General features: G+C 40.9%; 1 protein-coding gene across 1 annotated transcript in view; it reads left to right on the top strand.

Moving 5' to 3' along the window:
* Positions 1–305: 305 nt before the first annotated feature.
* Positions 306–15,135, top strand: part of CACHD1 (cache domain containing 1) — a 124,136-nt gene continuing 109,306 nt past the window's right edge. Inside the window, exon 1 of the mRNA XM_035121480.3 lies at positions 306–3,199. Within this exon, the coding sequence (XP_034977371.1) occupies positions 2,957–3,199 (243 nt within the window). The 5' untranslated portion in view covers positions 306–2,956. The remainder of the gene's footprint in view (positions 3,200–15,135) is intronic.

The raw sequence follows: 15,135 nt of genomic DNA, 5'->3' as shown, positions 1-15,135 counted from the left end.
TCTCAAATGAACAGCCACAGGCAAGTGTCCTCACATCCCCATGCCCATCCCTATGTTATAAGCATTGGCCTAAATCCAGATGAACTTTTGTTGTGATTATAGTCTCATAGAACCCGGCGGTGGGGGTGGGGGAGTTAAGGATGGCTTTCAGTGAACTCTCATAACTAACTTGAAAGCTGAAATGAGTCCCCAATATAAACTTAAAGGTTGGTAAGGGAGGAGCTTATTATAACCCAAATATTATATATAAAATGTGAAACAAAATTAAGAACTGTGGTCCTGCTGAACTAATTTGTTTTAAAGGCAATTTATTAAATTTTCCAATTAAATACATTTAAACAAAAACAAAACATACAACTACAAACACAACAACACATAATAAACATGATAAACACAAAATTTTTCTTCTTAACATCTTATCAATTATTACAATTTTCTTTGCTCTGCCGAGCTTTGACTTCCCTCCTTCCCCCCAATCGGTTTTCTTATCCATTCCTATCTCACAGTTACTTTATTCCTTCTACTTAAAGTCAATTCATAGGATTTATTTCAGTCCTGCAAGTGTCTTTAAACTTCTACAGTTCTTCTCCATATAGTCCACAAATTTACTCCAATCCTTTTGGAACTTTGACTCTCCCTGGTTTCGGATCCTGCTAGTCAGTCTTGCTAATTCTGCATAGTCCATCATTTTCGTCTGCCACTCTTCAATCATTGGTAACTCCTGAGTTTTCCATTTTTGGGCTAACAAAGTCCTAGCCGCAGTTGTCGCATACATAAATAATACTTGATCTCCTTTCTCTATCTCTTGTCCTATGAGTCCTAATAAAAAAGCTTCCTTTTTGGGGGAAAGGTGTATTTAAAAATCTTTTTCAATTCATTATATATCATTTCCCAAAATCTTTTGATTTTTTCGCATGTTCACCACATATGATAAAACTCACCATCTTTCTCCTTACATTTCCAGCATAATTTACTACTCATTCTATACATCTTAGCCAATTTTACTGGTGTTAAATACCAACAAATCATACATTTTTGACAACAGTTTTGTTCTGCCTTCCAACAGATCTATTTGAAATTTGGACCTTTTATCTTCAAAACCTACTTTTTTATCATTTATAAACACATCATTTACTTGGTGATATTGCAACCCCTGCTGAACTAAATTTCAGGAGGGTTGCACAAAACAGAATCACAGAGAGTTTCTTAAGGCCAATGAAAAAAAGCAACACAATAAAGTAGTAATAATTATTATTAGTAAATAACTAAATGTGTTACATTTAGAAAGAGCCACTGGGAACCTGTTTTATTTATTTATATTATTGCTGGGGAATGGTTGGCAAACATGGTTATAAAAACCCTAGCTTGGGGTGTAGGGTGGGGTAATTTATTACTGCCAGTATTTACTCCAGTGAGTAGATACTGTACATTTGAAGGGTTAAAGAGGCTGCTCTACATTATTGCAAATTATTGTCTGACATCCCAGGAGTATTTTACCACTTGGATGTCTAAGAGGTCGGTCCCCCCCCCCCCCGAGGTTTTGGCCTATCACATTCTCTCTCTTTTAAGATGCACATCCCAAGACAGAAGCTGTCACTGTTTGTTGCTAAATCAGTTAGACTTTTACATGCACGCCTGTATTTTTTTCCCTGGTGCTTTGTAAATTGTTTTCTCAAGAGTAGGCCAACTCTTGTGAAAATGCGTGGAGCATTTGAAAATGTTCACCTTTCAAAAAAGAAATATGCTTACAGAATATTAAATATCCCAGTGCAGTTTCCAGGTTTAATATACAGGGCAGGTTTTTTTATGGAAGAAAGAACAGTGATAGTTTTAAACAAAGATAAATTTTTTATGCTAATAGCTCCAGACTATATATATATTGAAGCCAAGCAAAAAGCAAGAATAGGGAACATCATTTTTTGTATCCTGTTGTTAGGGAAAAGTTCCTAGAAGGAAGTCAGGCACAAAGGGTGCTGCAAAAGATTTAATAACAATGGGGTGCATGGGCATAGTCAAGGGGGGGGCAGGGGACCCACAAATACTATTAAAAAGCATTGAAAGTACTCAATAAACTGAGGTTCTTCCCCCCCCCCCAGCAGCAACCCGCCTCCGTGATTTCCCAAAAATGATGGGGTGAAAATGAACTTATTTATTTTTGGCATAAGCTTTGTTTGGGCAAAGGATCCAAAATGATATCCTGCCTTCGCTAGTAAACAAAGGTGATTCTTCCTCCCCACTTTTCAATAGTTTCTTAACAGTGGGCTGTGATATGTTCAGCAGATTCTCGCAGTCCAACAGGTGAATGCTTCGCTTCTGGAAAAGCTTTGAGAGGACCCGGCTTTCCACAAACTGCACTGGCGATGATGTGGATTGGATGTGTTTGCTGGAAAGTTTCTGAATGTCTTGGAGGGCGGGGAGCAGTCAGCGGGGAGCGCGCGAGGCTTTCCCGGACTCTCCATTCCAATCCCCACATTGTTGTGCACAAGAGCCTGCGCGCAGCTTGGTGGCACCAGACACCTCCCTTTCCCCCTCGGTGACTCCAATCCCGGCCCTGCCTCTCCTGCTCCTCTCTCTGTTCCGCAGTTTGCCGCTCTCCTCAGCCGCCGCTGTTTTCAGTCGGCAGCCAAGGCAAAGCTCCCAGTGTCCCCGGAGCTGGAGCGCAGGCGAGCCAAGCCACTGGCTGCCCGTCTCGGGGAGGAATCGGACGCCTGGCGCTGCTCGGCCGACCCATTCCGGCTGGAAGGAGGTCCGCGGAGGGCTCGTGCGCTCGGCGGCCCCTGCATGGAGGCGTCGGCCGCTTCTCCCCGGAGCCCCGAGGCGTAGCGCCCTCCTCCTTCGCCGCCTGCAATCCCACACCGAAGTTTGGGAGGCGCTCGGGAAAGTTTGAGCGCCGCGCTTTACGCACGGCGGTGGCCACCGTCCCCACTAGGGCGCTCCAGAAGTCGCCCTCCGCATCATGGCGAGCAGGCCGGCAGAGCTCGAAGAGGCCGCCCGGCCGGCTCGCCGCTCCTCCGGCGGCTCGGCTCCCCCCTTGCGAAGGGTCAGCGTTGGCCAGCGGCCCCTCTGGGTTGTCTACATGGCGCTTTTCTGGAGGCTTAGCGCCGCCGATTCGGAGTTTTCCATTTTGGACGAGGCGCAAGTTTTAGCCACTCAGATGAGAAAACTGGCCACGGAGGAGCTGGGGGTTGTCACCATGCAGGTAAGCTTCCCTTCTTCCCCGGCGCTCTTTCCCATTCTTTCCCCTGAATTCTTTCCCTCCTCCTTTCTTTCTCAGCTTCGCTTCCTTCTTCCTGGTTTTCTTTCTCCCCTTTCCCTTCATCCTTTCCTTCCTGTTTTTTCTCCCACTTTTCTTTTTTCTCCTATTCCAACCCCCCCCTCCGGCTCTCTTTTCATATCCTGTCTTCTATCTTTTCTCCCTTCTCCTCTCACCCCCCCCCCCGCACCAGTGGGCTGCTGCTTGTTTATATCCTCTACCTTTTTGTTGCTTAAAATTTTGCTTGAAAGTGGCACCCTTCCCCTCAACTTGCAGGGAACTGGAGTTTTTTACCCGCTTAGTGGCGTCCCTCGCTAGATCTCCGATGTGGAGCACCACGCTGGCTCTCACCGTTGTTGTTGGGGCGGGGGGCGGGTTAGGCAGAAAGAGCCTGTGTTTTCTCACCGTTTGCAGACTTTTGATCAGAGCAGGCTGCTGAATCCTTTCATATAAGAGCATCGATGAATGTTGAAACATGATCCCCTGGTTTCAGGCTGTTGCCCCCCGGGCAGAGATACTTGAGGGAGGAGGCTTGGAACTGGGTATTCTGCATACTGTGTGTGTGTGTGTGTGTGTGTGTGTGTTGCTCCAAAGACCTGCTTCATTTTTGAGGTAGCTATGGAAATCCTTATCTTTGACAAATCCAATTTTGGCAGATTTGAGAAGCTTGAATGCTTCCAGCCACTTAACGCTAGGGTCGTAATTAGTAGCTAAAGCCAGACTACTTGGAAGCAAGTAAAATGAGATTTGATTGTTGACGAGCACTGCTGGATCTTTTTGTGTGTGGCAGAGTTCTCTTTAAAAAGAAAATGCATTAACAGGGCGATGATCCTACGCATGTTTTCTTGGAGTTAAGTTTCATTGAGTTCAGTAAATTAGGATAAGAGTGTATCCTAAAGCTACCATTAACATTTTCTCTTAAAGTTGCCAAACTGCTCAATATTTTTGCTGGGTAGTGGAAGAGAAATATTTCCTTCGTTGAAATATTTTTATTTAACATTTTAGAATTTCCTCCCCACCTCCAATTTTCAACCCAACAGCTAGGTAGGAGAAAAATACTAGAAATATATCAGAAATATAAATGGAAACGCTGAGAGGATTGGTGTGGTTTTCTTTTTTAGCGAAATACAAAAACACAAAAAGCAGTTTAACAAATTTTTAGTATTCTAACTCCTGGAAACTCATTTCTTGGCTCTGGGTAATTTGCCCCAGTTCAGAAAGAGCCAGATGATTAGCAATTATAGTCTATCTCTGCCTTTGTGGTTGCATATTAATGACAGTTTGACTATTGTGCTTTCTGTAAAGGAGGCTAATAGCTGTGTTACAGCAACCAACTGCAGCCTCCACTGACAAAAGGTGAAATTGGATCCCCAAACACACTGCAAATGCGAGGTAGGGTCAGTGGCAAAGGCAGTTTTAAAGCCTCCCAGATTGAAAAGGAGACCTTCATGGAAGCAGCAGGGGTCTGTGCCCAAATGGCCCTTTATCTTCTTCAAACTGGCTCCTTTCTACTATCTTTTGAAATATTATTGTTTCGGCTCCTTCCTAGGGCTCTTGGGCTTTTGTCAGAGTTTCTTTCCCCCTCGTTTATTGTAAGAAACCGCACATTAAAAATGACTATGCTTAACAAGGTAGATAGTAGTAAATTATTGATATACTGAACTATGTAGAATTTAGAAGTCACTTCCCTTCTCCCACAAGAGGCGATGGCACATTTTTCTCCCTGTGTGTAATCTGTAGACTCTGGGAATACTGCTAAAAGAAAATGCTACTATTATGCTGTATACCATTAAAAGAGATGCTCTCATTTTATGAACTCCCCCCCTCACTGGTACATGCCTATGTATAATTATGTTTGTGTAAAGTGGTCTTTTCTTCCTTTTTTACATCAAGGCATGTAAAAAATGCATTGGCATGCATTATTTGTCATGTTAATTCTTTAGCTTATTGGGCGATTAAGTATCTGTCACTACCGTAAGAATTGTGGCTTTTAAAGGTTTATTGGCTTCCAGAAGAAATGTTTGATGCCCATGCTAAATATAATGTCTTACTGTTAACTGGGACGTGTGAAGCTAGATGCCACCAATACAGTAAAGCCAGAGATTTTCGTATATCGTGGTAAAAAAAAAGTTTGCTGTTTTTCATTTGTTTCACCTTGTTTCAAGCTTGCTATGGTTTCTGTAGAGACTTTACTGCAGAAGGAAGTTGGAGTAAAAATACTTACGGTAATTCAGAAGGTGGTGATTTTGTTGACTTTTATGTATAATTTAGCTGTAGATACTGAAGCGTGTTTGTTGTCTCAAATATTTGCGGTCGTAAATCTGGTATAATACAGGAGATCTCCCGATGGTCCTGTTGACATCACCAGGTGTCCATAATAATTGAGAATGTGTCAAAAAAGAAACTAGAAGAACAGTGAAGGACCTTTACATATCCTAATTGTTGGGAGTGGGTATCTAGCAGTGGAGACAGCAGGAAGGAGGCCTAAAAAATCAGTGACCTACTAAAGGAGATAGGGGGAATGACAAGGACAAAGCCCAGAGAAGACAGAATAAATCAGGGCGAGATTGCAAGTTGTGATTGTAAGGAGGTATAATTTGATTTCAAATGCCTTAAACGATTGATCAGAAGAGCTGAAGGAGAGTGAAATGTTCTCCCTGACAATTCAGTTAAGGAGAGAGAAGGGGTTGAAGAAGTTGAATAGGTGATTCTAGGCTTTGAATAGTTCACATCATTATGTTTGAAGTAACAGGACTGTATAAGGAGGTGACACCAACCAGAACAATGTGAAAATAAGAAAGCAGGTAGCCACTCCCAGGTTTGTGAAACCAGTGATGAGAGAATGGAAGGGGCTAGCTGTATTGCAGTTGATTTGAAATGCAAAACAGTATTTCTATTCTCTGTGAGTGGGGTGGCAGTGAGGTGACGTATCAAAAACGTTTGTCAGAGATTGATATTTGAATCTATGGGAATTAGTTAAGATTGCCCATGAAGGCAGTGTGGGGAAGCAGCCAGCCTCAATCCCCCATCCCCTACAGAAATGGTCCCCACAAAGGTCCATTTGTGAAATGGTCCCCTACAGAAATGTTCTCCACAAAGGGATGAAGGAAAACCTCTAAATCTTGAAGGAGCTGCAGGTGAGAAGGGTAACCAAGGTGACAATTGGCCTCAGAAGACCCTGTAGTGGGTGGTTGTGTGCAATAGAGAGCATGATAAGATACAGAACTTTTGTTAGCCGTTTCTGAATTTCCTACAGCATTCTTTTTTTGCTGTTCCTGGATTTTAGTTTACTGCTGATATGTTCCCATATTCTATGTTTCATTCTTACAGTTCTAATATCCCTTAATGTGAAAAGCTTGAAGTTCTTATACAAATGTAACAAATTGATCCCAAAGCGTGTTTGATCTGGAGACTCGCACCTATGTATAGTTGTGGAAAAAACACACATCTGTTGCTCAGTGAGTGAGGGTAGTAGCAGGGATGCATTGATCTAAACAGTAGGATTGTTTTTCATTTTGTATGGCACACAGAATTACTTGTACTGTAACATTTAGTATACTGCTAATAGAATGGCATGGCTTTCATTTTAAAAAGAATGTGTTTATCTTTGATCAAAAAAGTTAAACAACCAACAAATGTGTGGTCTGAATTTGCATGGTTATGAATATTACACAAAATGTCTAAAGGATTCTTCATTTTGACCATTTGGTCATATTCTGGTACTCGCTGGAACAAATAATCTAGAATATATTAATCAATAGTGTTTTTCTTAGTATTTTACTGAAAGCTAGTTATACTTTCCTTAACCTAGTCTCTAAAAGTTGTGTTGTGGTTTATAAATGAGAAATGCTATGACTTTTTTTAAGGTAATACAGTATACCTAGGGTCACATCCAGTGTTAGTCATACTCAGAGTAGACCTGTTGAAATTGATATGATTGTTCAATTCATTTCAATGGGTATACTCTGAATAAAAAAAATATGTGCAAGGTAACATCCTAAGGCTTCAGTGGTATACCTGGTATATAGGAATTTGGCCACAATTGTAAGGCATCTTAGTCTCTGCTATACCTTTTGTCAGGCTCTAATGGTGGGCTGGTTCTGAACTGTTTGCTTGTGTCTGGGAAATTGGAATAAATATGAAGTGACTAGCAATATCATTATTGGGGGATTTGTTTCCTGATAGACCAGTGAAATAACTTTACCATAATTTGAATGAAACCTTAAGTACTTTTAACTGGAAGTGAGACGAATTGAGCTCAGTGAAACTGCCTTCTGAGTAAATATGCATAGGATAAGACTGTTAGCTATTGCTGTTTGGGAATTCTTTGAAGAAGGAGAAGCCGGTTCATGCATGTGTCCAGTATACGTCACTTGAACACTAAATACTTAACTTATTTTACATACGAGAGACTCGGCCAAAAAGTGTGAATTGTCATTATTATTTATTAAATTTCTATACCGAAGATCACAGGGCAGTTTACAATATAAAATGGTCTCCTCTGAATAATAATTGTGTTTGAATTTGGTATCGGAGGATATAAAATGACTGTTGTTGATGATTAATCGCTAATAGAGTAACGTGCATGTATGTGACCCTGTCGTAAGACGCAAACTAGGTGTTACATGGGAGATGCTTTTTAAAATGAAAAAGCACATTGTTATGAAAATCAGGTGTGGGGAGGCTTCCAGCTTGATAGAAAACTGTGTTAGGAAGGCCTTCTCTTTATGTTATGTTAATTGTTCTGCTTAAAATCCCCCCCCTCATTGGATGGATGGAAAAGTAACTGTTTTCCTCCATTATTGAGTGGAAAAGAACCAAAGGAGACCATTCCTAAATCACAGTGGAATTCTTGGGGTGGGGCAGGGGGGAATTGGGAGACAATTACATGCATTCTCCATGCATTCTCCAGCTTGTTCCTAAGATGATTCTGTTCATTCCCCATCACTGTACTGTATCCACTGTACCTTAGTATTTGGAGATCTGTGTCTTTGTCCCTCATCCATAACAAGTATAAGCGACAAAATGTCAAAATATTTATCATGTTAGTGTATTATAATTAGTACTGTGCTGAAATCTGCCATCCCAATTTCACAAAAAAAGTTTGTGAAATAGGCTTTAACATTTTCTTATTCTTGGGACACATTAGAATTCATGTAGGTTTGAGGTTTTGAGTTTTCCTTATTATTGGGAAGTGGACAAACACAGTTGTGTTTGGGAGGAGCCCATGGGAGGAGACATCTCAGGATAGCTCCTTCTGGACTTTAATTGACGTGTGGGCACCTGGGAAATCTGCAGAGGGGAAATTCTGGATTCAGCCCACAGCGGTGTTGTACTTTCGCCACTAAACACCATATAATTAAAATAGGAAAAGTAAGTGCATCATCATCACCCCAGCTCTTGATAGGTTTCTAGTGTTGCATAGCCCTGATCTGAGAGGGGAAGGTCAAAGAGGTTTCTTGGGTCTACATAGCACGAAACATCCTCATGTTTTGTATTTAATGAAGCAAAAACAGGCTTAAAATATGCAGGGGTCAGTGGATCACTTAAAAATTGGGAGTACTTAGTAATTGGATGAGGCATTGTGCTAGCTGAAGGTTTAGCATATGAAAAGCTGCTGTTTTGTCGAGTAGAAAAATTTCCAAGATTGTTTTAACACAGAACTGCTTATATAAAAGCGAATGTGTCTGACCGCAAGGAACACCGCAAATTAATTGTACTTCAGGCTAAAGCAGGAGTAGCCAATGTGCTGCCCTCCAGATGTTTGCAGGAATACAACTTCCATCATATTTGACAGTTGGCCATGCTGGCTTGGATTGAAAGGAGTTGGAGTTGAGCAGCCGCTGGGAGTTGATGCTACATTGGCTACCCTAGTCTAACGTACGACGGCCAGATAGAAAATCTAGGATTCCTGTACATAGTAATAGTTGTGCAGAAGAGGGAATTTTAGCAGGTGTTGCTTGACCCCCTATTCTACAGCTGCTAAAGGTGCAAAGATCCTTGCTTGGCCATCTTTGCCTAAAGCCTTCTGCCTTTCTATTTATTGCATTATTTACACACTTGGAAAATGGTTGAAGCTAAAGGAAACATGAGAGGGAGGAAAATTCCCCTTCCTTCTGCTCTGCTTTGTGTCTTTGGCAGTGCTTTGGGCTACATTATCTATTGGCATAACTCGGCCTACAGAGAATTAAAGCATTTGTATAAAAGTCAAATTATTCTAGTTTCACCAGACAGTCGGGCTTTGTCTGTGGCTTATGACACGATGGTGGAAAGTGATCAAATAAATGTGATTTGTTAAAACAATTGACAAAGGGATCCCGGCTCTAATTATGTAGAACAAGATTTAAAATATTAATTAGCCCTAAGTTTGACAGAAACACGTTAATTGTTCTGCTGGTGTGTAAATGTATAATCTGGTGTCACTGGGGCACACATTGCTATGGTTCTGCTTCATAGCATATAGAAGACTTACGCTGCCAGGAGTTCAGACAACCAGAGGGTTCTAATTGCAGTTGTATGGAAGAGACAAACCTATAAGCAAAGATGGTTGTGTACACTTGACTATATCAGTGTATATCTAAATTTTGCAATACAAAAAGGGTGGACATGGATTACAGTACATACTGCATGCTTGTGGGTTTCATATGCAGATTGATTGAGCATTGAGAAGAGATCTGTGTATAGGCAACTGCAGATCTTGCACCACAGGCAACTTCACCTGAAACTCAGTGCTCAAGGGATAAGCAAGGGCCTGGAAGCTAACCGAAGAGAGTGATATCATTGATGTTTTGATGAGTCAGTGACTTGTTTAGGCTGGAACGCCTCTCTTCATTGGTGCCAGCCTGTCCTTTTTAAGAACAGCAAGGGAGATGCCATTTAGCCTCCTCAGACCACTGGGAAAGGGCTGGAGCAGGACCTTTTCACATAGGCCAGGGGTGCCCAAATGGAGATCAAAATTGTTGAGCTTTTTTTAGGATTGAAGTTGTTGAGCTTTTTTTTTACAATTTTACCCCAAAGTTGTTGAGCTTTTTTTTTTACTGCCCGGGGGCCGGATTAAATCGGATTAGGCCCCCAAGATGGACTTTGGACATGCCTGACGTAGGCCAAACACAGCTGTGTGTTTAGGCCGTAGGTGGCAAGAAATTCCATGCAGGAGAATATGTTGGCTGGAGTGCTCTTTCCTTGCTCTGCATCCAACATGGAAACCCAAGCAGTCTGATAGAGAAAGGAAACTCCCTTCTCTGTGTCTAGCATGGAAATGTGACATGCTGCTACCAGAGCAAAATCGTTCTCCATCCCTCCTCTGCAAGGCGGCTAGAAATTTTGTTTTGGCAGAATATTTACTTTTGTGGGCCTGTTTACAAGGTTGCCATTTTCTTCTCAAATACTCCAGAAGCTCTATGTCACTCCCGATGAATTAGCAAGCAGTGCAAGTGCATTTTGTTTTAAATAGCATTTAACAGTTTTCTATGGGTGTAATATTTTAGTAATAACTCATTTTGTACTAATTTAATGGTTTGCAATATTGTAATATTTTAGACTGTAGTTCTGAGAACCTTGTTGCTGTCAGCTCCCTTTGGCATCCCTATGGTGAGGAAGAAAAGAGGAGCTTGATAACCATTGCTGTATTTTGAGGTGTATCTTTGACTTTCCAACCATGTACAAATTCAGTAATGAAAACTTCCTCTTAAGATAGGGGCATTCAGCTGCTTTTGTGCAAACTGTTGCTGCTACTTATCATCCCAAAGCACTCTCATATTTCATGCAATAAACAGGCTCCGAAAATCAGAGGCCACAGACAGTGATGAAAAAAATTGCTTTTTCAGATTGTACATATCAGTTTGATTTGGTTAAAGTTGTATGTAAAGCTTATTCTATCATATATATGAGTGAGTATCAGGCTGTTTCTGTGGTTTTTGAGCTGAATATTAGCTGTGCTAATTGATGTCATACCTACAAAAATAGAAGAAAATAACAAAAGGGCACAAATCATCATCATGGTTTATTTGTATGCTGCCTCTCTATAAGCTAAACCATGTGCTAGGCAGCTTACAACATAAATTTTTTTACATCATTCCAAAATGATAACGAAAATAATCATAACCAATAAATTAAAATTTCAATGCAATAAAGCAATTCCCACATAAGACATACTGTAATAAGATCTTACAATAAAGATTAAAAAATAATCATACAAATAACTGCAAAAACTAAGCATTTCCAAAAATTAAATGTTGACCCCAACAAAACTCCTTAACTATGCCAATCCCAAGAGGCTCTAGGCATGCTGAGCAGCAGGTCCTGCAGGAATCACATCAAATACAGTATAGTCTCTCTGGCCTCTTTAGCAGCCTCAGTCCATGCCCCACCCACCCTGGCCATGTGAAAAGAGGCTGGGAAGGCAGGGAGCATGTAGAGCAGGCCTTGCAGCAAACAAATGCTCTAGCATGGTCAAGGAACCCGCCTTAGGATAAAATAGTGTGATGTAACCTATACCTGTACACTGGTCCTTGCCCATCTCCTGTGTAGAACAGAACTCAGGTTCTAGTAATTTTCCTGTTAGCTAGGCAAACTAAACTGAGTTGATCTGACTTACATGGAAAAAGTAGATTTCTCATTGTTTGGTGCTATTCCTGCAAAGCAAGATGTCCTCCGATTTGTTGGTCAGTGAACGAAAGGAATTGGTTTTAAAGATGTCACTGAGTGTTGGAATTTGGTAGTTCCAAATGGCACTTGAATATAAAGCATGCTACCAAAGGAAGTTGCCAGCCAACTGCTGTAGAGCATCACTCGCTTTTGAATGAAGCATATAACTGAGACAGAGTGAGAATGGAGTTTGGGCTGTTACATTCCACATGAGCCAAGGGGCCTCCTATGCTCATGCCTGGATGAGATGTCTGAAGCTGCTTTTCATCTGTTTGCTATAGAGAGAGGGTTGTTACTTTCCATGTTGTGACCATCAGAAAAGAATGATGACCTTATATGTTTTGTCTCTTTGAGAATTACAGTATTGCTGCGCACACTGGTTATCGGTTCATCTGAAGGAGCGACAGGAAGCGGCTATTAAATTGCTAGATATTCCTGATGCATTCATATCACTTTGTTTATAAAACAAATTGCCTCTTCTCAGCAATTGCCGGGTACATGAACAAAATAATGACATTGTCAAAGGTGATGTTAGAATAGTGGACTGACAGAGGATTCTTCAATACTGAGACTGTAGGAGAGTTATAGTTAAGGTCATATGCAAATCGCATTGAAGGACCACTTCAAGGAGTTGTGGAATCCATTCATGGAAACTGGTTATGTGCAGAGAATGCGCAAAAAGGTTGCAAATCTTTTTTGAGGAGCAACTAGTTAACAAAAGTGGCACCTCGTTAACAAAAGTGGCACCTTATTTACATGGCCCTGAAAAACAATTTGCATCTGTTTAGTATGCCTGCCAAGACGAATATCAATAAAAAATACTACCCTGAAGACAGATGTTACGGGCTAAATGGTGATTTTAAATCATGTTGTTGATATTGGGACAGTTTTCCAGATGTGAGAATCAGAGCTTTTCTGTCAAGTGTTTATCTGTTGGCATCAAGTAACAGTTCTTACCACTTCCAGAGGAGAATCGGCACAACTCTGGTGCCATAATATGTGGTTGATAGTTTGAGAGGAGGCTATGCATGCTCAAGACATTCCAGGAATATCTTTAGATATTATCAGTCTTTTACCTGCAGAGAAATGGAAAATATATTGGTCTGGGATAGATGCAACCTCCCCAGTTATTAAGAGTTCAAAGGAGCAAAGCGGTGCAGGAACCAGGAAGCAGATACTTGCCAGCTGTTAATACAAAGAACTAACAGAATATATATGAGGTATTTATATGAGAAACAGATATTTCAGCTGATTAGGACCTTTGCAGATTTTATTACATAACTACTATGGTGTACATCATGTCCTTACATCCAGTCTTACATTTAAAATAATACTACAGTAGCACCTCGGGTTATGTTACCCTTGGGTAACGTAAACTTCAGGTTGCGAAAGCGGCAAACCCAAAGTGTTTTGCTGTGCGTGCATGGGCCAGAAGTGGTCTACCGCCGCACGCATGCATATAACAGTGATCCTCAGGTTGCAAAAACCTCGGGATCCGGCCGGACCTCCAGAATGGATCCTGTTTGAAACCGGAGGTGCCACTGTAATGCCATACAGAGTGCTGACAATGCCAACAAGACAACCCATCAAATTAAGGCTGCAGTTCTATGCACACTTACCTGGGAGTCCATCTCATCGAACTCAGTGGGACTTATATCTGAATAGACACACATGGGATTGTGTTGTAAAAGTTTTATTTCAACAATAGAGCAAATTAACTCTTTTGCCAACTAAATTAAGCTTTGTGTTATAACAATTTGGTGTATACTCGGTTTACATTAATTATAAGCATCTTGCTAGAACTAAAGTTGATCAGATTAACAGCTCAAATGTATTTCTTCTTTTTAAGCTTCTGGTTGATGTAGATTATTTAAATATCTGACAAAAAGTGCAACTTTTAAAAAAATGTTGAAGCTGAAAAATGCTTTATGGGGCCATTTCCCCTTCAAAAAATGGTGTATACTACTGTAATTGGAGTGGAAGTCAGTGAAGTAAAATATCATCTGTTTTACATGATTGTGTGTTGGTTTGGTTCCAATCATAACAGTGTTTTAGAGACTCTCTGAATGCTCAGGACTACAGCATTTTTTCATCATATTCCTCTTCCACTTGCTTTTTTATGAAACATTTTGGAAAGATATAACAAGGCCCTAGTGGAAAGGCAGTTAATGTTGTCATGCTTAGGAGGGGGAAAAACTGAATTTTTAATTAGGCTTTAGTTGTTTCTTCAAAGCATCAAGGCATCATTAGTGATGTAAGTCTTGTTGCATTAGCGGAGACTGACATTTCACTTCAAACACAGAGAATGCAGCTGTCCTGTGCAGATAAAAGTTGCCAAATGTGGTGCAGCAAGGTGGATTTGTAGATAATTAGCTGTCCCATTTTACTGCTGTGCTGAAGAACCCTGCCAGTCATGTCGGGGAAAAGAGGAAGCTGGAATTATTAACTGGGAGAAAATCCAAATATGCCATAAAGCACTTCTGGAATCACTTCAGCTGTGGCAGGGCTGATAAGATGTATGTTAAGGGAGCACACAAAATGAGTACAGTATATGATATTGCAAGCCGCCACCACTTTTTTAAATTAAAAACCCCTCAAAACTTTAATTTAGTCAACTGGAAATAGCAAGGGCTATAATGAATCCTTTACTATGTAGTAAAATAATTGCTTTGGATCCATTAGTCTCAACAAGACTTCGTAGCAAACAATGTTGTGTGGCATAGTTTTGAATGAATCTTTCTGGATCAAGATACCCCAAAGTAATCCAGCATTACTGGATCAGTCCAGTATCCTGCTTTACCACGCAACTGGTATTCAGCGATAGGCCGTCTCTTAAATGTGGAGGTTACAGTATGTAGAGTTCTCATGACTAACTGTCATTGCCAGACCTGTCCTTCATGAATTTGTATGTCTAACCCTATAGAGGCTGGTACCACGCCACATCTTGTGTTGTGGCAATGAATGCCATAAGTTTATTACTCCTTTTTATTGAAGCATTTTGAAAGAAAGTGGGGGTAGTAATTCGCTGGTCTCTTAGCTTTAGTTGCTCCTGCTCAATGCATGAAGTTCTGTGGTGGACCATATGAGTACAGAGATGAACCTGCAGCAGAGGTCTCCTACAAGCTTTATACGCTTCCATGTTCTTTGAAAGCCTGATCAGGACTTGCTTTAAGAGCTTAACTGAATTCACTAGCTGGTTGCTGCTCGCTCTCCCATGGTTCACCTTTCACTAGATT

Source organism: Zootoca vivipara, chromosome 7 (assembly GCF_965207765.1).
Source record: "Zootoca vivipara chromosome 7, rZooViv2.hap1.1, whole genome shotgun sequence".
Lineage (NCBI taxonomy): Eukaryota > Metazoa > Chordata > Lepidosauria > Squamata > Lacertidae > Zootoca > Zootoca vivipara.
This window is presented reverse-complemented; position numbering and strand designations above follow the sequence as displayed.